Source organism: Ranitomeya variabilis, chromosome 2 (genome assembly GCF_051348905.1).
Source record: "Ranitomeya variabilis isolate aRanVar5 chromosome 2, aRanVar5.hap1, whole genome shotgun sequence".
Taxonomy (NCBI): domain Eukaryota; kingdom Metazoa; phylum Chordata; class Amphibia; order Anura; family Dendrobatidae; genus Ranitomeya; species Ranitomeya variabilis.
In genome coordinates this window covers 973345477-973372085 of record NC_135233.1, presented here as the reverse complement: position 1 = coordinate 973372085, position 26609 = coordinate 973345477, and the positions used below count along the sequence as shown (strand labels likewise).

Here is a 26609-nt window from a genome sequence, read left to right as displayed (position 1 = left end):
GTGCACAGAGCCAACAAAGAGAATCTGGAGGAAATGTGGAATGTTGCTGCTCTGCCTCTTATACGTGCAGCCATGTCTCGTGACCGCTTCAAGATGATACTCAGATTTATCAGGTTTGACAACGAAAATACACGTGCAGAACGTGTGCAAACAGATAAAGCTGCACCAATACGGGACATCTGGACAATGCTGAACAGTAATCTGGAGAGAGCCTACAAGCCATATCATTGTATCACCGTCGACGAGCAATTATTTCCATTTAGAGGTCATACTAAATTTACCCAGTATATACCTTCAAAACCAGCTAAATATGGCATAAAGATTTTCTGGGCTTGTGACTCATCAAATGCCTACCCTTTACAAGGTCAGCTCTACACTGGGAAACCAACTGATGGTCCTCGACAAGTAAACATTGGAGAACGAACAGTATTGGACCTAGTGAGCTCGTATAAAGGCTCTGGAAGAAATGTCACCACCGATAACTTCTTTACAACCATGGAACTAGCTAAGGTATTGAACTCCTGGAACATGACACTAGTTGGTACAGTGAGAAAAAACAAAAGGTTCCTACCTAACAACATGCAGCCTGCCAAAGAAAGGCCTGTAAACTCGACAAATTTTGCCTACAATCATGATGCAACAGTCTGTTCATATGTACCAAAGAAGAACAAATCAGTCGTGCTTCTATCATCTATGCACATGACGGGAGAAGTTGAAGAGACACTAGCAGCCAAGCCAGAGATAATAAAATACTACAACATAACAAAAGGTGGCGTTGATGTTATGGATAAAATGTTGGGAGAGTACACTGTGAAACGACGAACATCACGTTGGACTTTGGCATTTTTCTACAATATGATTGATGTCAGTGGGTTAGCATCCTACATCATCTACAGAGAACACAATCCAAGCTTCAGGGCAAAGGATCAACGAAGAAAGTTCCTGAAAGATCTCGCAAATCAGCTGTGTATGATTGCAATTGAAGATCGTAGTACAAACAAAATGATAATGAGAAACCATTTTCTTCGAGGTGCAGTAGAAATGGTGCTTGGACGATGCATTGTGGTAGCATCGCAGCCAGCAGCTGGCCCCAACATACCTCATGGTAGTCGTGGACCCTCCCCTGTTGTTGGTAGTTGCTATGTCTGCAGAGACCTGAGGCGAAAACAACGCAAGACTAGAAAGTCTTGTGTGGTTTGTGTGAAACCCATTTGCGATGAACACTCTGTAGCAAAGCCAACATGCATTACTTGCAAAGAAAATCAATAAAAAAAAGTTTCTTACATTTTCTTTTATAATGTAAATGAACAGTTTTTTACTTGTTTATAATAGTTAAATAGCATTATCATTAAAAAAAAATTTATGCTTTTTCCCTTGCATTATCTTCATTCAAAATATATGAGGTACATTTGTACCTATGCAGCTTGTTATGGATGCAAAAAGATCTCGACCCCTTATCTCGGAAGCGGGTGGAGATATTTTATTGAAATTTGGCCAATATATTCTGGACCAAAAATGTAGAGATGTCACGAAATTTCAGCCCTCTACGTCTTTTCAAAAAAAAGTTATTGCAATTTTAAAACGGAATAGTTACAATTGTACCTATTCAGCCGGATAAGGGTTAATTCTGGTGTTATTATTGTCTGGAACTTTTTACACCATCTTGAGCTGGATCTCCTCTATATCCTTAACCGTTTGATGTCTATGGCACTTGCCAAGTTCCGGGATCCATAGAATGTCTTGTTGCATTCGTGATCTGGCTTTATTCCTGTTTTTGTGACCTCATAATGTGATCCACATTTTTCAGGGTATGGTAATTAAAGCACTGGCCATTCTCCACAAGTCTAATTTTTTGTGAAAAATTAATCGAAGCTGGTGAATTAAAAGTTCAAAAGCTTCACTGGTCTCTACATACAATCTAGAAAGATGTTTGGAACTGAGAGTCCTCAGTGGTTGATACCTTTTAATGGCTAACTGAAAAGATGGTAACAAATTGCAAGCTTTCGAGACTACTCAGGTCTCTTCATCAGGCATAGAAAAGGCATTTTAAAAAGGTATCAACCACTGAGGACTCTCAATTCTAAACATCTTTCTATCTACTGGCTAACACAGTACCAAGATATATATCTTTCCTGTACATACAATCTATTAACTCTTACCTGTACTGGATAAATGCTTTAATGGGAACACAACAAAACAATTACTGGCTCTTTATAAAAATAAATTGGGATAGATTGGAGAACCTTTTTCCAAGCCACTGCTGCTTCTAGATATCTCTGGTTAGAAGAGTATTTACCTCCAAAACAGACTAAACTACTATTTAGTCTAGAAAGAAGAGGTGTCAAAACACACAATGCATCAGACCATGGTGTATATGGGTCTTCACACCTGCAAACCAGACAGTGAACATGAAAGAAGGCAATCTGGTCTAAAGACTCACATTTTTGTACATCACGTTGCTACCCAGGCATGTGTATGTCACATACCTGTAGAAGAAATGGTTCTAGGAAGAACTTTGAGAAGGAGGCAAGTGAGCAGAGACAATGTGATGCTCAGGGCAATGTTTTACTAGGATAACTTGGGATCCTGCCTTTCATGTGGATGTTTCTTTGACATTTACAATTCATCAATACATTGTTACAGACCAAATACACTCCTTCATGGCAATAGTATTTGTCAATGGCATTTGTGTCTTTCAGCAAAACATTTGTCAGGAATAGTTTAAGTAACCTAACAAAGTTCAAGGTGTTGACTTGGCCTCCAAATTTCCTAGATCTCAACTGTAGTCATCATCTGTGGAAGGTGCTGGAAGAACAAGTCCAGTCACAACAAAGAGGACTTTCAGTGGTTGTACAGTGTTAGAAACAAGACTGCTTTATTTGAAAAATAGCGCCTTGATGGTCTACAGGTTGTGTTTGGTCTTACAGCGCGGCACCTGTAGAGACAGGTAGGACGCGGTCTCTGAAAAAGCTGCTATGTTCTTGTATTGTAATTCTATACAACCACTGTCAATGATCTGCTAACAACTTGGTACCAGATATTACAAGGAACCTTGAGACTTTTTGAGCTGTCCAAGCCTTGATGGAATAAATCTGTTGTGCGGGATTTGCACAGGCAGGAGGCTAATATCTGTAATATATACACGCGCACCCTCTATGTATATTGGCATTTTCCATCCCAGCTCCAGCAGCCACCATTACCGGCACAATCCCACTAGGCAGCATGAAGCAGTTTACGTCTAACAGACATGTTTGTGATATGTGTTGACATGTGACGGTTACCAATCTCTCCGCATGTGTCATATCTTTCTGTTCCATTTTCGACAGCCCCTGATATGTCCCGTGTTTTTCTCACAATGTGTTTCCCCATCACAGGCTGCATGATTACAAACCTTGGACAGCTCTAGCTATGCTACTGACTTTGCCGAGCATGATATGTCTATACAGCTCTATGCCAACGTAAGAGCGAGAAGAAAACAGGAGGACGGCACAACCAATTTACCATATGAGCCTTGATTCATCACAGCTTCCCATGGGACCTAATTATTATCACAGCGTTCACGTCTTCTCCTTCCTTGCTGCTTTAATAATTTGTTTACTTACAAAAGAGAAGAAATCAACATATGTCTGAAAGGACAGTATCATTCAAAGCTGTAAAAATGGGGTTTATGAATGTCAGCCTTGGACGACATTAAAGGACACGTGATACTGTACGCTGAATGCAGACAGCAGCCAACTGGCACATGGAAGCTAATTATATTCTGTTCTATAGACATAGGCACTAAAAAGGCTGCCGTCTGTATCTGCACTTTCCCTAATCCACAGAAATCAGGCTACGTAACACGTATATAGCATTATGTGCTAAACAGTGGTGGAGCAACGGGAGTTGTGAACTAACATTTTGCTAACAGTCGGCATGAGCTGGAAAGAACAGAGAAACAGAATTCCCTGGGAAAACAGAAATCGAGTGGCGCTGATTTATCATCGCTTTGATATCTTCTGGATTAGAAAGTGAACCACAAAATATTTATCAAACAGAAAACCATAAAATAATAAAACATAATATTATCATCATTATTTCGATAATGAATAGTACAATAAAAACTATGTATTTTTTATTTTAATCATCATCCTTCACTAATAATTTATGTGGTTTTGAAGATTCGATAACCTCAGTATATCACTATAAAAGGCTCATAGGTGAGATTAAATAATGTAACCGGCACAACAAAGTATTAATTGACATCGGTGGCTTGAGCAATGTTCTGTTATCTTAATTCTTTTAACTGTACTTTCAATTAACTTTTCAAAATATGCCATCTTCTTTGTAAACGAGGATTAACACCCTCTCTGGTCATTATTTGTTTGTATCCTGCATTTTCACCAGTTAAAAGGAAATCTGTCACCAGATTTTTGTTATGTAATCTAAGTGTACCTTAATGCAGGAGCAGAGACCCTGATTACCGGGATATGTCACTTACTAGGCTGTGTTTTTCTATTTCAATACAATCAGTGTTTTATCATCAAGATATTATCAATACAGGACAACCAACCTCCTACATTCTAGTCCAACACTACCCCCATCACGGATAGCAGCTTTCGGTAAATATACAGTGTACACAGAAATCCGTGGGATAGAGAGGTTATACACAGCTCATCAACTAAGCTCCACTATAACTGCAACCGAGAGATCTGTGACTATCATAACTGCTTTACCCAGTACACTAAATGACGCATAGTTGGAATCAGGGTCTTTACCCCTACATTATGATGCTGTCATATTTCATAGCACAAAACTCCTGACAGATTCCCTTTAATATGAAAAAGACTTGCTCTGGTGAGAGGAGACTAACATCTATGATCTATCCCATAAACAGACAGATGGATTCCTGCTCTTAATTGCTTTTTTAGTGCAAAGAGTGAAACAGCAGTAAATTTGAGGAAATTATTCAACAGTTGTAAGAGGCTTTGATGCAAGATAATACATTTGTTAGAAAGCTCAGCACAAGCTTTTTCTGTTTCCTCTGCTTGTTTCCTCTCCTCACTCTCTCTTTCTCCTCCCCTCTCTATACAGTATATTGGACAGTGTAACATGACACTATAGAGAGATGGCAGCTTGCCTGTACTATTGATTTATGCAAAGTTTGCAGAAAATACAGTTCCGTTTTAAGTGACATAGCCTTTTTTTAACTGATGAGAGTTATAACCTTTGCTACATCTGTAAATGTCACTACTCAGCAAAGCGTTGTTTTGACATCTGAATGTCTGACTTTGTGTTCAGAAGAAAGAATACAGAATATGTGATCTTGGAATTATATTCATAGTTGATGACCAACTTATTATTTATTAGGTTTATATAAACTTAACAGCATTTTTGAAGTCTTGATAAATCTGTATATGCCTTTGCTCTGAATCTGTGTTGTCACATTTGTAGGTAGGATTTTGTGTTTAGGGGGAGCACTATACATGATGGTTCCTTGGCAATATATATATAGTTGTAAAACGTATTGTCGTTTTTATAGACAATTTTTATGTAGCTTCATCTAAAACCACAGTAAATTTTTCAATAATTTAGTCTTAAATTGGAGCTGTCAGTTTAATACGCTTCCCCAACACCAGAGAACATATGAGGGTCTGTCAACCTTCAAGGAAATGAGATTAGCGGCAGACATGTCTATGGTCAGCTTTACATCCATTATTCATTTCTCCCTTAGTAGCAATTTAATTATGACTATGTTCTATGGTATATAGTGGATGATAAACAGTGCAGGGAATCGGCTCTTTAACATCTGCTTGTGTCTCACATTTGTTGTGCCCAAAATATTATAAAATATTCTCAAAATGATTTGCAGACTTTAAGGATCTTTAGAGAAAATGTCTGCTTTGGGAATCGGAAACAGACTGTAATTCTGCATTGCTGATGAGACACATTCTGTAGGCTCAGATGTAAATATAACATCTCACAGGGCTCCATACTGTGGTTGTGTAAGGTGAATGAACCCAGCAGCCTTCCAACGTATATCATGTACACGAGGCCATGACCCTGTCACTAATTACTCGCCTCTTGGCAATGGCAGCGGAGCCTCTGATTGGCTGGGGAATAGAGGAGAAGGAGCTGAATAGAGGATTAGTGTTAATCATTCCAGGTCTGGAAGGAAGGTGTAATACAGTATGTGATAGGAGCGTCAGAGAATACTTAAGTTTTAGAATTAAAGCAGAATCCTATGTATTTTCCAGAACACATTGTATACATGGGGATATCGATGAAATGAGAGTAACCATTTAAAAAAAAAAAAAAAAATGAAGAAATCAACACCAAACAGATGTAGCAGTGCTGAAAGTACTATTTAAGTCCTTATTCACAAGTTCATGTTTTAAACACGTACTTGGAAAAAAGAACCTGGTGTCATAAGGTTTTTGGATCAGTATATGGTCCATGTAACTATTTTTACCATACCATCAGTGTTTGTCATCAGTGTCTCCATTTTTACCATCAGGGTGCCATCAGTGTTTGGTCCTTGTATCTGTTTGTACCATCAGTTTATCCATTACTACCACCAGGGAGTCATCAGTATTTGGACCATGTGTCCATTTTTACCATCAGTATAATCAGTGTTTGGACCATGTGTCCATTTTTGCCATCAGTATTTGGTCCATGTGACCATTTTTGTCATCAGTGTTTGGACCACAAGTCCATTTTTGTCATCAGTGTTTGGACCACAAGTCCATTTTTGCCATCAGTGTTTGGTCCATGTGACCATTTTTAACCATCAGTGACATCAGTGTTTGGTCCATGTGTCCATTTTTACCATCAGTATAATCACTGTTTGGATCATGTGTCCATTTTTGCCATCAGTGTTATCAGTGTTTGGTCCATGGGACCATTTTTATCATCAGTGGTTGGACCATGTGTCCATTTTTTGCCATCAGTGTCATTAGTGTTTGGACCAGGAGTCCATTTTTATTATCAGTGTTTGGACCATGTGTCCATTTTTACCATCAGGGTGTCATCAGTATTTGGTCTGTGTATCCATTTTTTTACCATCAGGGTGTGATCAATGTTTTTCATGGATGGATGGATAAATAAATTACAAAACTTCCACTGTTCTGTATGTGATTTTCACGGACCCATAGACTTGTATTGGCCCTTTTCATCTCTATTGTGGGAAAAAATGGGCACTTGTATCAGTGAAAAAAAAGAATACAATGCGTATGTGCAAAATGGACATGTGATTATTATTATTATTTATTTATATAGCACCATTAATTCCATGGTGCTGTACATGAGAAAGAGGTTACATACAGGGTTATAAATATCATTTACAGTAAACAAGTTTACACTGACAGACTGGTACAGAGGGGAGAGGACCCTGTCCTTGCGGACTTACATTCTATGGGATAGTGGGGAAGAGACAGAAGGTCAAAGGTGCAGCAGCTCTGGCGGTGGTGAGGCGGCTGCTCTGGTGATGGTGAGGCGGCAGAATGGTTATTGCAGGCTGTAGGCTTTCAGGTTCCGTCTGAAGGATCCAGGACCGGACTGGGACTAAAATTCAGCCCTGGCATTTGAAGTCACACAGGCCCACATGTCACATGGTGACTGTATAATATCTTTGTACACTTGTAGGCTACAAGAAGTGAGGGGAGTGTAACACGACTATATAACATATAATTACAGCTGTATCCAGCATTACAGCTCAGTCCCCATAGAATGTAATACAGCACAGCCCCCATAGACTATAATACAGCACAGCCCCCATAGACTATAATACAGCACAGCCCCCATAGAATGTAATACAGCACAGCCCCCATAGAATGTAATACAGCACAGCCCCCATAGAATGTAATGCAGCACAGCCCCCATAGACTATAATACAGCACAGCCCCCATAGAATGTAATACAGCACAGCCCCCATAGAATGTAATGCAGCCAGCCCCATAGAATGTAATACAGAACAGCCCCATAGAATTTAATGCAGCACAGTCCCCACAGAATGCAATGGAGGCAGCCCCCATAGAATGTAATGCAGGCAGGCAGCCCCCATAGAATGTAATGCAGGCAGGCAGCCCCCATAGAATGTAATGCAGGCAGGCAGCCCCCATAGAATGTAATGCAGGCAGGCAGCCCCCATAGAATGTAATGCAGGCAGGCAGCCCCCATAGAATGTAATGCAGGCAGGCAGCCCCCATAGAATGTAATGCAGGCAGGCAGCCCCCATAGAATGTAATGCAGGCAGGCAGCCCCCATAGAATGTAATGCAGGCAGCCCCCATAGAATGTAATGCAGGCAGGCAGCCCCCATAGAATGTAATGCAGGCAGGCAGCCCCCATAGAATGTAATGCAGGCAGGCAGCCCCCATAGAATGTAATGCAGGCAGGCATCCCCCATAGAATGTAATGCAGGCAGGCAGCCCCCATAGAATGTAATGCAGGCAGGCAGCCCCCCATAGAATGTAATGCAGGCAGGCAGCCCCCATAGAATGTAATGCAGGCAGGCATCCCCCATAGAATGTAATGCAGGCAGGCAGCCCCCCATAGAATGCAATGCAGGCAGGCAGCCCCCATAGAATGTAATGCAGGCAGGCAGCCCCCATAGAATGTAATGCAGGCAGCCCCCATAGAATGTAATGCAGGCAGGCAGCCCCCCATAGAATGCAATGCAGGCAGGCAGCCCCCATAGAATGTAATGCAGGCAGGCAGCCCCCATAGAATGTAATGCAGGCAGGCAGCCCCCATAGAATGTAATGCAGGCAGGCAGCCCCCATAGAATGTAATGCAGGCAGGCAGCCCCCATAGAATGTAATGCAGGCAGGCAGCCCCCACAGAAAGTAATGCAGTCAGGCAGCCCCCATAGAAAGTAATGCAGGCAGGCAGCCCCCATAGAAAGTAATGCAGGCAGGCAGCCCCCATAGAAAGTAATGCAGGCAGGCAGCCCCCATAGAAAGTAATGCAGGCAGGCAGCCCCCATAGAAAGTAATGCACGCAGCCCCCCCCCCCCCATAGCTCCACAATCCAGTCATCACTCAGTGATAAAAAAAAACAAACACACTACTCACCTCTCTCCTCCTGCCCCGCGCTGCTCTGGCTCCGGCCTCAGCAGTCGCAGTCTGCCCGCCCGGTCACACAGCAGGTGCGCGATGATATGACGTCATCGCGCACCCGCAGTGTCAGCGGCAGGCAGAGCGGGGAATGATGGGAGAGGGGGCGTCAGCAGACGCTCTCTCCTCCATCATTGCATTCAACTGTACCGGTATCTATGACGCCGGTATAGTTGAATGCGGGGCCGGGAGTGCGCCGACAGCGTGGGGAGTGTGCCGACAGCGGCACATTCGAGCGGCCCACTACTGCCACCGGCCCTTCTGGCATTTGCCAGAACTGCCCTATGGCCAGTCCGGCCCTGGAAGGATCCGAGGGTGGTGGATAGTCGGACGTGTTGAGGCATGGAATTCCAGAGGATGAGGGCTATTCGGGAGAAATCTTGGAGGCGGTTGTGTGAGGAACGAATAAGTGTGGAGGAGAGTAGGAGGTCTTGGGAGGATCGGAGATTACGTGGGGGAAGATATTGGGAGATTAGTTCAGAGATATAGGGAGGGGACAGGTTGTGGATGGCTTTGTAGATCAGTGTTAGTAGTTTGAACTGGATTCGTTGGGGAATTGGGAGCCAGTGGAGGGATTTGCAAAGGGGAGAAGCAGGGGAGTAGCGAGAAGAGAGGTGCATTAGCCGGGCAGCAGAGTTGAGGACAGACTGGAGTGGTGCAAGAGTTAGCGGGGAGAGCACGGAGGAGGTTGTTGCAGTAGTCGAGGCGGGAGATGATAAGGGCATGCACAAGAGTCTTAGTAGATTGTGGGGTGAGGAAGGGACGTATTCTGGCAATATTTTTGAGTTGGAGGTGACAGGAGGTGGCAAGAGTTTGAACGTGCGGTTTGAAGGACAAGGCAGAGTCGAGAGTTACCCCGAGGCAGCGGATTTCAGGTGCGGGAGAGAACGTGATGCCGTTTACCATAATAGATAGATCAGGTAGGGGGGATATGTGAGATGGGGGAAAGATGATGAGTTCGGTTTTGTCTATATTGAGTTTTAGGAAGCGAGAGGTGAAGAAGGAAGATATGGCTGACAGACACTCCGGGATTCTGGACAGAAGAGAGGCGACATCTGAGCCACAGAGGTAGATCTGAGTGTCGTCCGCATACAGGTGGTACTGGAAGCCATGGGACTTTATGAGTTGCCCTAGGCCAAGGGTATAGATGGAAAAAAGTAGGGGCCCTAGGACAGAGCCTTGAGGGACTCCAACAGAGAGAGGGTGGGATGAGGAGGTAGTGTGGGAGTGGGAAACGCTAAATGTGTGGTCCGAAAGGTATGAAGCAATCCAGGACAGTTCAAGGTCTTTGATGCCAAGGGAAGAAAGAATCTGTAGCAGTAGGCAGTGATCGACTGTGTCGAAAGCAGAGGACAGGTCAAGAAGGAGGAGGATGGAGAACTGTCTGTTAGCTTTGGCTGTAAGTCATTAGTAATTTTTGTCAGGGCAGTTTCGGTGGAGTGGTGGGAGCGGGGTGATTGAGGTGCTAGTCTGAGGAGGATTGGTACATTATGTCAGGACTCTGAACATTTTTTATTACCTTTTTGTGCATTACTGCCCTTTTTCAAGATGGTGTCTTTGGTCTCATGTGCACTGTGTCTTCCAGCTATAAAACTCCACCCCAGCCTTCAGTCTGTGCTAGAGTATTCTGCCTTGCATCCAGCTCCTGACCTCTGGTGACTCCCTGGCTGTATACCTGCTCCTGTGAACCTATGGGGTTATCCTGCTACTCTGCTCTGAGTTCCTGCTGCATACACCAGTTCCAGTAATCCTCCTTCATCGGCTGCTCGTGTTTACTTCCATCTGCATTTGCTGGACATGTAAGCTGTTTCTGCTCTGCAAGAACCTGAGACTATTTCCCAGACCTCCCTGGTTGAGCTAAGATATTATTTGGATCTGTGTTTTGGACTAAGCAGGGACTTATTCGTGTCAAGATCCTCAAGAATAATTGTGCTTCATAGACTTTCTGCGCGATTGCATTTTCCTCTGAAGTTTCCTATAGACTGCTAAGCTGCGTTTATTATTTGCACCAAGTGTTGTGGACTTGAGTTTCTCTCTGCACCTGTTTGAATCACCATGTGATAATATAGACTTTACCACTTATAAAACTGTGTCCTGTAGTTGTCTTGTTCCACGCAGAGTCTCCTGAGTTATCCCCTATATTTATTACCCAGTAGCTTTGCACACTTTAATTCTGCCATCACTAGTAGTGATATTTGCAGCATGAAAATAACCTGCAGTGATCGCATTATTCTGTAGAACATTATTACCATAAAAATAAATGATTGCGGCATTTTATTAAAATGTTAAGTCACCACATGGGTGGTATATAAAGGTTACATCAAACAAGTGCATTGTTATTGGTCATCAGTAACAATGTCCAAATGTGCTGAATGCTGATCAATCAAAAATGGATTCAAGTCAGCACCTTGTATACGACACATCAAGACACGATAATTGGATCTCATGCCAATTCATCATTCAATTTTTCAGTAAAAAGTAATTTATCACCTATATTTTAAATAGCTTTGTTCTTACTGAATTTAATATTTTTTTTTTTAGTTTGGATGACTCAGTGGTTAGCACTGTTCCTTTGCAGTGCTGGGATCCTGGGTTCTAATCCAAGGACTAAGGACACATCTGAAAGGAGTGTGCATGTTCTCCCCATGTTTTCGTGGGTTTCCTTTGAGTATTCTGGTTTCCACCAAAGATATATTGATAGGGAATTTAGATTGTGAGCCTCAATATTAACAACTGTAATGTATGGCTCAATATGATGGTGCTACTTAACCACACTTCGTAATAATTGTTATTTCATTTTACATTATTAATGGACGACCATCTTGCCCGAGCTGCTATTAAGAGTAGATAGAGATACAGCATGCTTTAAAGGAGCAACAAAAATCGTAATACATAAGATTTGACTTGTTTAAGTATCAAACTTCTTAAACATAAAACCTTGAGTTATACATGAGGTCATACTCTTATGACATATTCCCTTAAATGTATAATAATTCTACTTAAACACTTGGCGTGGTCCAAAATAAAGTAATTTTCATCCTAAATTCCTATCTATTTAGTTCCATAATCTAAAATTTTGTAACATACTTTAATTAAAAATGTCCTATCCTTCAATAACTACATCATCTAACGGCTTTTCTTTTTTTTCTCCTTCCTTTTTGATGATGCTTCATTTGAGAATCCCAGTGCAAGTTAGCATACTCACAAAAGCATCATCAAGGAGGAACACACACTGACAGTGCGCTCTGTTGTCAACTCATTACTGCTAATCTGAGCAGGTGAGAGAGTGCACTGTCACTGTCATATTACGCAGGGATTAGCCTAGTTCTGAAATGAAGGTCACTGATTACACTATTTCAGGGAGGAGGCAGGGGCTGTGGCAGTGACGGCAGTCTCTGCCCGCGGATAAGCTTTGAGTAGCCAAGCATGCACTGGGATTCTCAAACAAAGCATCATCAAAAAGGAAGTAGGGGGGGGGAAGTTAGATAGTGTAGTTAGGGAATTTTTAATTAAAATGTATTAGAAAAACATTTAGATTCTAGAATTAAATAGATAGGGATTTAGGATGAAAAGTTATATTTTGGACCACCGTTTTAACTCTAAGAAAATATGTCCCAAGCTTCCTTCTCCCTATGAGAATGGTAAATATGGGATTGCCGTCTTCTCACTAAGTTATAATTTATTTTTATTCAGTCTTCTCATGTTTGTTGCTGTCTGACTGTGTGGGAAATAAAACAAGTCTGTGCATTCTGGAGAAGCAGTCTGCTGTAAACTGATGAGACTTTTAATTAACTCTTCAATGCAAGCAATGGTGGTCGCTCATGCCGGGTGTCCAAAGAGGGATAAAAATACATTAGCCGTGACCTGCACATTCCACTGGGTAAAAGAACAAAACTAATATATATTCCATCAAGGAAGTTAAATTTTTTTTATAGCTTTTGACATTTTTTACTCCAGTCTTTGATAAAAGCACTGATAAGGGTTGCGCCAAATGAAAAATTCATCACGGCTCCAGTACATTTGTACATGTGACACACATACTGGATCTTACTGATACAAACATGCAATTCCAGGTTGAGTAAATACCGTGATCATTTCTTTATATAAAATATTTATCACCTTCCCTGGTTCCTACGGTGGTTTCCACCATAGCTAGACAGTGAAACTTTGCCTGCCTGTCACTTTTAATCTAATAGTTTATGCTGACATAACCCTCTGGATTTTAATAATCTGTCCCAGATATGAGTTACTATTTCTTCTTCTGAAACTAGGAAGAGTGAAAAATGGAGACATGCATCAAATCCCTTCTCCTCTGCTCCGTATTGACTTATTACGGCATGCAGATCCCACGATACCTTTCCTGACTGGCAAATGTCTAATGGCGTGAAATAGATCAATGGATTGATATGCAGAACGCTCTGCAAAGGATTTATGGAATATCCAAAGCGGCACCAGCACTATTCACACTGATATCTTGGTAGATGAATATTAGAAAAATAACATAGTAGAAAATAAATATTCTTCACCTCTGCTAAAAAATTGTTATACATTGCATTATCTGTTAACAGGAAAAATTCTGGAAATATCTATATGCTATGGGGGTGGGTGGCGTCTTGGCTTCCAAAGCTTCATCGTACCAATCCCCACTATATTTGTCTCGCTCTACAGCAGCAGGACACAAGTTCAAGAGACGTTTACTGGGAAGAGTCCGCACTTATCTAGTGACAGCCTGTGGGCATTTCAATATCAGAGGCAGGACATCTACAAATAGGATAGGCTTTATAGCCCTCCCTGGGGTGCTGGATACAATGGCATACAGTAGGAAATATACACACACAGTCTCATTTGCCTGAGGATATGATATTATATATATACACATACACACACACACACACACACACACACACACACACACACACACATACATACTGTAGGGCTGATCTGCGAATCACTAGCACAAGCTACCAGAAACGTACTGACAAATATTAGTCATGATAGCAAGAAAGAAAAATGTACGATGCTAATAAGCCTCACTGCAGCGCTATGGCTGCTACCTGCTAATGGATACATTTCACATCTAGCATTCACAACTTATAAATTAAGGGTTTTGGAAATCCATATATAGCTGTGAACATTGCCACCTCTGAATGGGTTATACAAGATTAGAAAACGGAGATAATTTCGTCCTAAAACAAAAAAAAAAGTCAAATCAGCCCCATATAATTTACAGAAGCACTTATTCTTTCATCATCATTTTCTCCTCCTAATACATTGCAATCATATTATATGGCACTGTGTACTTACAATTGCTAATTTTGCCTTTCTAACCAACTAATTATTCTCTTTTCCATTATGTCTATGACAAAACACGATTCAAAACTTACTAGATGAATCCTTCTAAGCTCTATCTAGAAACAGGAGGTCAATTTTTCCTGTATGACTCATGACCCACTGCAAAAGTCACTGGAAGGGAAGAGAAAAGAGCAACTGGGTCAGGAGGTGATGAGACTCCTATTTCTACATAGAGCAAAGAAGAGAGAAGCATTATTTAGGTAGAAAGGCAAAATGAGCAATTGTAAGAACACAGTAATATATAATATGATGATTGCAATATATTAAAAGGATAAAAACATTCGATTGGAGTGCTTTTTAAAAGGAGTTGTCCACTACTAGGACAACCCTTCTCAATCTGATTGCCTCTGTTAAAATAAAAACACTTATACTCACCTATCATTCTAGAGCTGTTTCACTGGTGTTGGATTTTGCTCTCCCAGGACTCATATGACATTGGTAAGTTACACAATCCCTGCACTCAATCAGTGCTGACTTTACTGTCCCTGTGAATCGAACATCAGGCAGCCAGAGCTGTGACCACTCTCTGACTTTCTCTTATTGATTTCATTGAAGAGGGGATAGTGAAGCCAGCTCTGATTGGGCGCAGGGCTTGCGTGACATAAGAGCTTCATGGGAGAGCAAGTGCCAACACCACTGGAACGGCGCCAGCATTGTAAGGGGAGTATAAGAGCTTTTGTTTTAGCAGGGGCAAACATTTAGATCGAGAAGGGGTTGTCCTAGTAGTGGACAACCCCTTTAATGAAGTTGAGATGGAATACCAGGCACAACCTGTGTACAAGTGTGCCACTGTTTAAAATCTTCTTTAAGTATATCAATTGGATGTGCGCGGTCTTATTTTTGATCGGACAGCACACCGACCAATGTCATTCAATATTAATAGGGCTGTTCAAAAGGGCAATTTTTTGCTTAATCTGACTTTCCATGAGAAAAAAAAAACAAAAAACGCAGCAAGCAATATTCTTCTGAGTCTGGGATGAAATTCACCCATTCAAGTCTTTGGGTGCGTGAAATAAATATCAGATCCTATACGGAACCTCTGAGGCACTCTATTTTTAGGGACACATTGCTATTGTTAACCTAGAAAATGTATTTTATCATGTACGTTTTTAATGAAGTATGAAAATTAAGCACTAATCAATGTCATGCGGATGTTACACGAACATAAAATAATGAATGGAAACAGATAAAAATCCAATAAAAATTATAGGAAATTTGTCTGAATTTTCTGGATGAAACTGAGGAATTTTCACACACTTGTCTGTAGCTAACATTATACAGGAAAATTTGGAAATAGTGTTAAAATATAGTTACTGGGAATAATCCCACAAACACTGCCACATATGTTGATCTCTGCCCTATTAGGCCACGTGCATGGTCAGTATTTTACATCAGTGCTTTGTAAGTCGAAACCAGGAGTGGGTGATAGAAACATGCGCACCACTTCAGCATTTATTATACTTTTTGTCCGATTGTTCCACTCCTGGTTTTGGCTTACAAACACGGAGGTAACAAAATCATCAAACACTGAACGTGTAAACTTGGCCTTAGTGACAAAAATCATTAATTTCCCCATCCTTTATTTTTGGCAGCTGAAAACAAAATATCCCTGGAATGCAACTAGTATTGTATTCTTTACAATGCTTGGAGGTTTTATTTGGACTTTTTCTGCTAAATGATCTAAACACTATTAAAAGTCCAAATTCCATTGCATTAGATATCCATAGCTATTATGTAGCACTGTGGTTGGTATTAAAGATGTATGGAGCAGCAGAGCAGATCCACAGTCCACTCACGTCATTGACACTAGTGGTACCCAAGTCATATTATAGCAAAACAGCCTCCATCGATAGAAACTTGTTGGTTTCCAGGTATAATATGCAGGTACAGTCGTGTTAATGTTAAAGGGGTTGTCCCATCTAAAAAGAAAAGTCTGCAGTCACTGCAAAAACTACCGAGACAACCGAGAAGACAATTCAGTAAAAACAATGCTGCAATTTTCCTAAAGCGCATACCCTTTAAAAGGATTTCTTCAATTTAGACATTTATGATTTATGGGAAATCCTAGTGGAGGGTCATTCCTCATTGAGGATATCAGAGCTCATCCACCAAGCCACTGTAGATGTAAGCAAACACAAAGGTGAGTAAATGATATACAATAGGTTTCATCAAGATCAAGAATTATCAAGAATTATAGGATAAATCCCCATAAACAACATAACCGGCATATCAAATTAAAAAGTAAGCGGAGCAAGTTTCCAAGACAAATTTCTAGCGCTTATCAATAAATATATATGAGGCAGACCTCCACTTATGTATGAGATATCTGTAGAAGGAGGACAATATTACTTTTGTATTATTCAGAGGAATGAATTCAATGTGGTGGAAGACATTTTACGCTATGACATTTGAATACACAATATTCAGACCAGCAGAATGTATTTCAGGAGACAGATAATTGGTGACATTTTATGCAATACTCAGGTTGACTTCACTTCTGTGTTGTAGTTTATATGAATGGAAACCATGATACATTACCCAGAGAAGCCCATAGATTTTTAATGAGGTTCAGGTGCTTCTGCAGACAAACTGTGCAGGGCGGCAGCCAGGGCCGTATTCATGGTCCGCATAGGTGTCTGCTTTAGCGCGCCCTGACCACCTGCATCACATATATACAGTCCCACTGTCTCACTTGCCTGGTTCTCTGAGGCAACCCTTAGACACAGAGACACTTGTTGCTTTGGTCTGGCACATAAAGAGACAGAGTCCAATTCCAACTTTAAATGTCGAACTTTACTCGTTTTCAACGCGTCCACATCAGTTACAGCATCAACACAGAGTTCTGCACCGTTCACATCCTTCACTTTCCCTGTGCTCTTCCCTATGTCCTTTAGTTTGTACCCAGTTCGTTCCATCTCAACTGATGCTACAGTGTCCTCCCTGTTCAACTTAACTACATTCAGGATTCCCTTGTCCGTTTCGCACCAGACATGAGGGCATCTGCCCATGTAGAAAGCTGCCACATCTTAGAACGACCTGCGTACTCATACTGCTGCACTTCTGGCCAACTGGGCCTGGATGGCTGGGCTCTTTGCTTATAGCGTCACGGAGCTAACTACCCTGACTGGGCTCTATGGCTCCTACTAACTAGGAACAGGAAAACCCTCTATCTTATCCAAGGTTGGCTCCTCCTATGTAAACTACAGTATATACACTTTTGTACTCCCATCTAGCTTACCTACCTTGAGGTACTGTACTTTCCCTATCTACACAACATATAAATATATGTACATAGCAGCAGGAAATATATATATATATATATATATATATATATATAATTTCCTGCTGCTATGTACATATATTTATATGTTGTGTAGATAGGGAAAGTACAGTACCTCAAGGTAGGCAAGCTACATATGAGGCAAGATATATTTATTATTATATACAACAATAAATACACGGTTTAACGGCATTACAAGGCAGCAATATACATACAGTTAACCGGGACGTGTTTGGGGCACAAGACCGTTTTTATGACCCCCTTACACTGCATCCAATCAAAATTGAATGAATGAGTCCTAACAGTTTTCTGTCAAAGCCAACAGATTTTCATTCTGTTTGCATCAATTACTTATTATTTTTCCTTTTCATATCGCGTCAACATATTCCATAACGCTTTACAGTCTTCACTCTCTAGAATTTATAGCTTACTGTAATTGATAATTGAGTAGTGTAATTGCTGACCAGAGAAGAGCAGCTTGTTTCCAAGCTTTGATGAATCTTCCTCCAAAAATTCGAGTTGCTGTGAATTAATTCAAGAGAGATCATTAGACTTGAAGTCGACCCTCCACAGATCACTCCGCTCAACTCTACTGCTGACAGATTTAAAGCACCGCTCCAGTGTTTTGTTTTTTTATTGCAGTGCTGGAGCTGTGCTACTAATGTAAGACCCCTGCACTTAGTCTTATACTTGTACCATCCACCATCTTCAGGATTACTCCAATGTTTGCTGGAGCGAGTCAGAGGTCACTTTTCAATACAAGTCAAAGACAGCCTGGTTCTGTCTCTCACAGACTAAGGCCGGCGTCACACTGGCGAGTTTTACGGACGTAAGAGCGCAGAAACTACGTCCGTAAAACTCGCATAACATACGGCACAATTATTCTCAATGGGGCTGCTCCTATTAGCCGTATATTACGGTTCAGTATTATACGGCTTTCTACGGCCGTACAAAATCGCAGCATGCTGCGTTTGTCAGCGTACTGCGCAAAAAAAATCGCCAATGAAAGTCTATGGGGGCGAGAAAAATACAGATTCCACACGGACCTGCAGTGTGACTTGCGAGAAATACGCAGCGGTGTTAGTGAAAAGTCGGTAATTCAATTGCCGGCTTTTCATTTCTCCTGCACAAACCCGACAGGATATGAGACATGGTTTACATACAGTAAACCATCTCATATCCCCCTTTTTTTTGCATATTCCACACTACTAATGTCAGTAGTGTGTATGTGCAAAATTTCAGCGCTGTAGCTGCTGAAATAAAGGGTTAAATGGCGGAAAAAATTGGCGTGGGCTCCCGCGCAATTTTCTCCGCCAGAGCGGTAAAGCCAGTGACTGAGGGCAGATATTAATAGCCAGGAGAGGGTCCATGGTTATTGGCCCCCCCGTGGCTAAAAACATCTGCCCCCAGCCACCCCAGAAAAGGCACATCTGGAAGATGCGCCTATTCTGGCACTTGGCCACTCTCTTCCCACTCCCTGTAGCGGTGGGATATGGGGTAATGAAGGGTTAATGCCACCTTGCTATTGGAAGGTGACATTAAGCCAGATTAATGATGGAGAGGCGTCAATTATGACACCTATCCATTATTAATCCAATTGTAGGAAAGGGTTAAAAAACACACACACACATGATTACAAAGTATTTTAATGAAATAAACACAGCGGTTGTTGTAATAATTTATTGTTCTCTCAAATCCATTTGCAGTCCCTCGCTTGGCAACATAATAAACGCACAAGATACATACCTTCTGATGTCAGATCAGGTCCAACGATGTAATCCATCTGAAGGGGTTAACTAATATTACAAGCAGGAGCCCTGCTATAATGCAGCTGTGCTCCGTGCTTGTAATTCCCCTGCGAATGAATGAAATGTAGGTCATTGACCTACATTTCATTCATTCGCGGTGATGCGCCCCCTGGTGGATGTCCTCATATGACCTGGAGCGTGGGAAAAAGTTCCCAGGCTGCAGTTCATGAGAACATCCACCAGAGGGCGCCTCACCGCGAATGAATGAAATGTAGGTCAATGACCTACATTTCATTCATTCGCAGGGGAATTACAAGCACGGAGCACAGCTGCATTATAGCAGGGCTCCTGCTTGTAATATTAGTTAACCCCTTCAGATGGATTACATCGTTGGACCTGATCTGACATCAGAAGGTATGTATCTTGTGCGTTTATTATGTTGCCAAGCGAGGGACTGCAAATGGATTTGAGAGAACAATAAATTATTACAACAACCGCTGTGTTTATTTCATTAAAATACTTTTTAATCATGTGTGTGTGTGTTTTTTAACCCTTTCCTACAATTGGATTAATAATGGATAGGTGTCATAATTGACGCCTCTCCATTATTAATCTGGCTTAATGTCACCTTCCAATAGCAAGGTGGCATTAACCCTTCATTACCCCATATCCCACCGCTACAGGGAGTGGGAAGAGAGTGGCCAAGTGCCAGAATAGGCACATCTTCCAGATGTGCCTTTTCTGGGGTGGCTGGGGGCAGATGTTTTTAGCCACGGGGGGGCCAATAACCATGGACCCTCTCCTGGCTATTAATATCTGCCCTCAGTCACTGGCTTTACCATTCTGGCGGAGAAAATTGCGCGGGAGCCCACGCCAATTTTTTCCGCCATTTAACCCTTTATTTCAGCAGCTACAGCGCTGAAATTTTGCACATACACACTACTAACATTAGTAGTGTGGAATATGCAAAAAAAAAGGGAATATGAGATGGTTTACTGTATGTAAACCATGTCTCATATCCTGTCGGGTTTGTGCAGGAGAAATGCAAAGCCGGCAATTGAATTACCGGCTGTTCACAGATATCGCGCTGAATGAAATCTAAATACAGAATATATATATATATATGTGTCTCAATTACATATATATATATATATATATATATATATATATATATATATATATATACTGTATATATGTTTTCCCGAACATTTGAGCACATAAATCCTTTAGATGTCGGTTTTGCAAGCCTGCGCGAAAATCTCGCAGTACGGATGCCATACGGATTACATACGGAGGATGCCATGCGCAAAATACGCTGACACACCCTGACTACGGATCACTATTTTGGGAACATTTCTCCGTATTACGGCCGTAGTACGGACGTATAATACGTGGCGTATTGTCTTACGCCGAGTGTGACGCCGGCCTAACACTGAGAGCTTGTGACCATTAGCTCTGATTTCCAGTCAGTCAGAAGTTGGCCGCGTGGGACCCAAGTGATGCCGTGAAGATGGTTGGTGATGAGTATAATATTAGGTGCAGGCATCTTATGTTACTAGCACCACTCCAGCACTGGAGCGGTGCATTAATTATGACTATCTTTCATCTTGTGAGCGATTTTAACCAAGAGTCCACAGAAAACATTGCATCATGACGTACTAGGCAGTGATAGATCAGTCACCAGCAACTAAGTGATGGTTTCCAGGTTGTACATGGTAAATTGAGAATTGAAAAATAAAAAAGGTACAAAGTCATACAGATCATGTATAAAAATGTCCTGTTTCTTAACTTTTAGCCAATATAACAAGGGGTTTGAATATCCTTAAGATGCAGTATGTAAAAAAAAAAGTCATGTCACATATTACGGTATATCACAACTCATATCACGTCACCCAAAATATAAAACCAAATGTATTTTGTCATTTTATTTCATATACGTTAGGTGAGAAAAAATAATTACCAAATTACAAACTTTCTTCATTTAGCATAATAGCTATTGACTAGTCAAAATCTGTATACAAGTGTTTAATGACTCCGCCAGCAATCATCTATACAATATTCCCAGGACTTTTCTCTAATAATATTTAATCCCATCATATTAACATGGAGCAACACTTGGCTCTGAACACTCGAGATGTCTAATCTCTCTTACGAAAGCTCATATGGGCTGTCATAATCTTACAGCAGGAAGCAATGGGATGCAGGACCGACTAGCCAACAAGAACATACATGAACATGCCGTATATGTAAGAGCATTAGAATGGGCAGGCAAGTGTGAAGGCATAAGCCTACATTCTTAAAGGTCAAGACACAAGCCATAAATGGTGCAATTCATCTTGCTCGTAATAATTTCATTATTCTTAGCTTTATTATGACAAAACGTGCTGTGTTTCCATTTCTAAAGGCTCCTACTCACTTGCACGAGACTCGGATGGGTCTCGCACGGCAATACCCCAGAACTGCACCTGGCACAGAGGAGTGGAGTGTGCGGCTGCATGTATTCCTATGCGGCCGCACGCTCCGATCTGAGTGCCGGGTGCAGAGCCAGGTTTTAGCATGCCAGACTCATCCGAGTTGCTCGCAAGTGAGTAGGAGCCCTAAGACTAAGTGATAAACAGCTGAAATGATAAAATGCCATAGACACAAACCAAACACAACACAGGTCATAGATGCAACGTCCTGTAAACTGCTGGTGCTTGGTTCACATTACTGGACGAAAAAAGTCATTTCATTGGGATCACTGAATCACAACTTCTCTCCACTTTTTGGGCACTTGTAGACATTTACACACTGTAGGCTCACACTGAAGGATGGGTGAAGGGAGGCTTAGAAGAAGACATCCAGAAAAGGTCCTACTACCATGATCACCTTTAGATCTTACACCACACATGTTCATACATAGTTATGAATGATCCAAGCAGGCTTTTTATTAGCTGGACTTCTGAAGGTAACTAGTGACCCATTAAGGTCAGGTTATACCATACTGTCTCACAAACTACATACTCCTCACATGTAGTGAAAATCCAAGCAGGTGTAACTAATGCTTCACGCTCTACCCATACTCTAAGTCACACTTTGCCAATCTTAAGTGTTAACCAAGTTGTAAACTTATTTTTAAGTGCAATTTGAATAAACCTCAAACTCTTTAGACTTTGATTACACCAGACCTTATATTATCACGCCATATTATTTATCTATCCAACATGCATCAATCTAATACACTGACATTAGCTTGGGCAAAGCAGCAAATCCAAAGTACTTTGAACTTTCTACCCAAGGTGCAGACAAAAAAAAACAACAAATCTTCAACATAAAGGTGATAAGTGTTTAAATACAAGTCAACATGCAAATGGAGCCCTAATCCCAGTCCCTGCCACATGTAGAAGGTCCAGCACAGACTATTGTCTACACGGGATTCTTCCAAATATGACTTTCCACCATTAGTCATCACTGCTTATTAAGTGGAGCCTGCAACCATAGTACCGCCAGGTGGCCCATACTTAAGGTGCCGCACACACCTGTACAGGGAAAACACTGGGAAAACTTAGCCAGAAAGATCACACTTCTACTAGCAACCAGTTTAAGACCTTGAAACCCAATTGCATCATCATGTATCAAAACCAGGGGGATTTGGGCACTTCTTCAACTTAAAGGATGACTTGGTGAAATCTAACATTAACAAATCTTACACATATTAGTACACCCCTCCACATTATAAGTAGTGTTTGCGAAGCCTCCTGATGGGTAGGAGGTTAGAAGTGAAATTGGGATTCCACTATTCCAGGTGTGGGCACACTGCTGCACCGCTTCCATCAATCACAGAGCAGACACAAGCCTAGTTTACAAACACTCAGGACTTTATAGATCAGACTTTTCTGCTGTTTTCATGCAATAACCTTGAGGAGAGACACAAAAAACGATTTCGATGAGTGAGAAATCAGGAATCAGATCCCATGAGCAACACAATCCAATCCTCCAAAAGTATCACAGAATGCAGATAACATTTAAGGATCATCTACAAGCATTGTCTACAGGAGACCTGGTCTACAGGAAAGTCCCAGAGCTCCTGCCCAGGGCTGAGCCTTCTTACCTTTAGTGGAGAAGACACCGCAGCCAACACCCAGGAAGAACACTGCTGTCACCCACTGAACTGACATCCTTCCGAGTGGAAAGGCAGAAAGTGCAGACAGAATCCCTTGCTGTAAAGCTGCTCCTGGTCATGCAAGATCACAGAGGCAGGCAGGCTGATGATCTGGATGTAGCTGAGCTCCTTAAATCACAATGTAGGATAGTGCTCCTCCTTCAGCTGCTGCTATATTATATGCTTGTGCAGGGAGTGACAGAGGATCAGTGTCTCTCCCAGTCCCCTTGCTAGTGATGCCCAGTAATTCTCAGCTCTCTGCTGATATTTCTTGTTCAGATCTGTCTGATGGCAATTTAAATCCCCTAGAAAGGCTCTCTCCTGCCACCTAGCGGCACACGCTGTAGCTGCACAGCAGTAGAATGCATTCTGTAGATTGCTGTCACCCTGTAAATTAACAGAGACGTCTGCAGAGTAATGGAACAATAAATATTGGTATCATAGAGGAGCATAGATGTTAGGAACAAAGAAAACATGAACTATGGAGGTAATGAACAATCAAGCTATGCATGTGCCCAATAAATTCGCTTTTATTTGGCTCTGCATGTTCTGAAAACCTTATCGCCCATATGTGCAAAATTCACACTAAGGCCGGCGTCACACTCGGCGTAGGACAATACGGTCCGTATTTTACGGCCGTAATACGGCCGAAATACGGTGAAATGTTCCCAAAATAGTGATCCGTAGGCAGGGTGTGTCAGCGTATTTTGCGCATGGCATCCTCCGTATGTAATCCGTATGGCATCCGTACTGCGAGATTTTCGCGCAGGCTTGCAAAACCGACATCTAATGGATTTATGTGCTCAAATGTTCATTAAAACATATATACAGTATATATATATATATATGTCATTGTGACACATATATATATATATTCTGTATTTAGATTTCATTCTGCGCGATATCTGTGAACAGCCGGTAATTCAATTGCCGGCTTTTCATTTCTCCTTCACAAACCCGACATGATATGAGACATGGTTTACATACAGTAAACCATCTCATATCCCCATTTTTTTGCATATTCCACACTACTAATGTTAGTAGTGTGTATGTGCAAAATTTCAGCGCTGTAGCTGCTAAAATAAAGGGTTAAATGGCGGAAAAAATTGGCGTGGGCTCCCGCGCAATTTTCTCCGCCAGAGTGGTAAAGCCAGTGACTGAGGGCAGATATTAATAGCCAGGAGAGGGTCCATGGTTATTGGCCCCCCCGTGGCTAAAAACATCTGCCCCCAGCCACCCCAGAAAAGGCACATCTGGAAGATGCGCCTATTCTGGCACTTGGCCACTCTCTTCCCACTCCCTGTAGCGGTGGGATATGGGGTAATGAAGGGTTAATGCCACCTTGCTATTGGAAGGTGACATTAAGCCAGATTAATAATGGAGAGGCGTCAATTATGACACCTATCCATTATTAATCCAATTGTAGGAAAGGGTTAAAAAACACACACACACATGATTAAAAAGGATTTTAATGAAATAAACACAGCGGTTGTTGTAATAATTTATTGTTCTCTCAATCCATTTGCAGTCCCTCGCTTGGCAACATAATAAACGCACAAGATACATACCTTCTGATGTACTGTCAGGTCCAACGATGTAATCCATCTGAAGGGGTTAACTAATATTACAAGCAGGAGCCCTGCTATAATGCAGCTGTGCTCCGTGCTTGTAGTTCCCCTGCGAATGAATGAAATGTAGGTCATTGACCTACATTTCATTCATTCGCGGTGAGGCGCCCTCTGGTGGATGTTCTCATGAACTGCAGCCTGGGAACTTTTTCCCACGCTCCAGGTCATATGAGGACATCCACCAGGGGGCGCATCACCGCGAATGAATGAAATGTAGGTCAATGACCTACATTTCATTCATTCGCAGGGGAATTACAAGCACGGAGCACAGCTGCATTATAGCAGGGCTCCTGCTTGTAATATTAGTTAACCCCTTCAGATGGATTACATCGTTGGACCTGACAGTACATCAGAAGGTATGTATCTTGTGCGTTTATTATGTTGCCAAGCGAGGGACTGCAAATGGATTGAGAGAACAATAAATTATTACAACAACCGCTGTGTTTATTTCATTAAAATCCTTTTTAATCATGTGTGTGTGTGTTTTTTAACCCTTTCCTACAATTGGATTAATAATGGATAGGTGTCATAATTGACGCCTCTCCATTATTAATCTGGCTTAATGTCACCTTCCAATAGCAAGGTGGCATTAACCCTTCATTACCCCATATCCCACCGCTACAGGGAGTGGGAAGAGAGTGGCCAAGTGCCAGAATAGGCGCATCTTCCAGATGTGCCTTTTCTGGGGTGGCTGGGGGCAGATGTTTTTAGCCACGGGGGGGCCAAAAACCATGGACCCTCTCCTGGCTATTAATATCTGCCCTCAGTCACTGGCTTTACCGCTCTGGCGGAGAAAATTGCGCGGGAGCCCACGCCAATTTTTTCCGCCATTTAACCCTTTATTTTAGCAGCTACAGCGCTGAAATTTTGCACATACACACTACTAACATTAGTAGTGTGGAATATGCAAAAAAAAGGGGGATATGAGATGGTTTACTGTATGTAAACCATGTCTCATATCCTGTCGGGTTTGTGCAGGAGAAATGAAAAGCCGGCAATTGAATTACCGACTTTTCACTAACAGCGCTGCGTATTTCTCGCAAGTCACACTGCTGGTCAGTGTGGAATCCGTATTTTTCTCGCCCCCATAGACTTTCATTGGCGATTTTTTTGCGCAGTACGCTGACAAACGCAGCATGCTGCGATTTTGTACGGCCGTAGAAAGCCGTATAATACTGAACCATAATATACGGCTAATAGGAGCAGCCCCATTGAGAATAATTGTGCCGTATGTTATGCGAGTTTTACGGACGTAGTTTCTGCGCTCTTACGTCCGTAAAACTCGCCAGTGTGACGCTGGCCTAATGATGTTTTATTTCTTAGTATGCTAGCAGAAATGTAACGCACCCATCTGGTTAAGGGATTT

The 26609-nt window shown here is 41.7% G+C and overlaps 1 protein-coding gene across 1 annotated transcript in view; it reads right to left on the bottom strand.

Annotated features, from left to right (window-relative positions):
* CLSTN2 (calsyntenin 2) overlaps positions 1-23892 on the bottom strand; it is a 1535903-nt gene extending 1512011 nt beyond the window's left edge. The window contains exon 1 of the mRNA XM_077290847.1: positions 23565-23892. Coding sequence (XP_077146962.1) covers positions 23565-23631 — 67 coding nt within the window. The 5' untranslated portion in view covers positions 23632-23892. The remainder of the gene's footprint in view (positions 1-23564) is intronic.
* Between the last annotated feature and the right edge of the window lie 2717 nt (positions 23893-26609).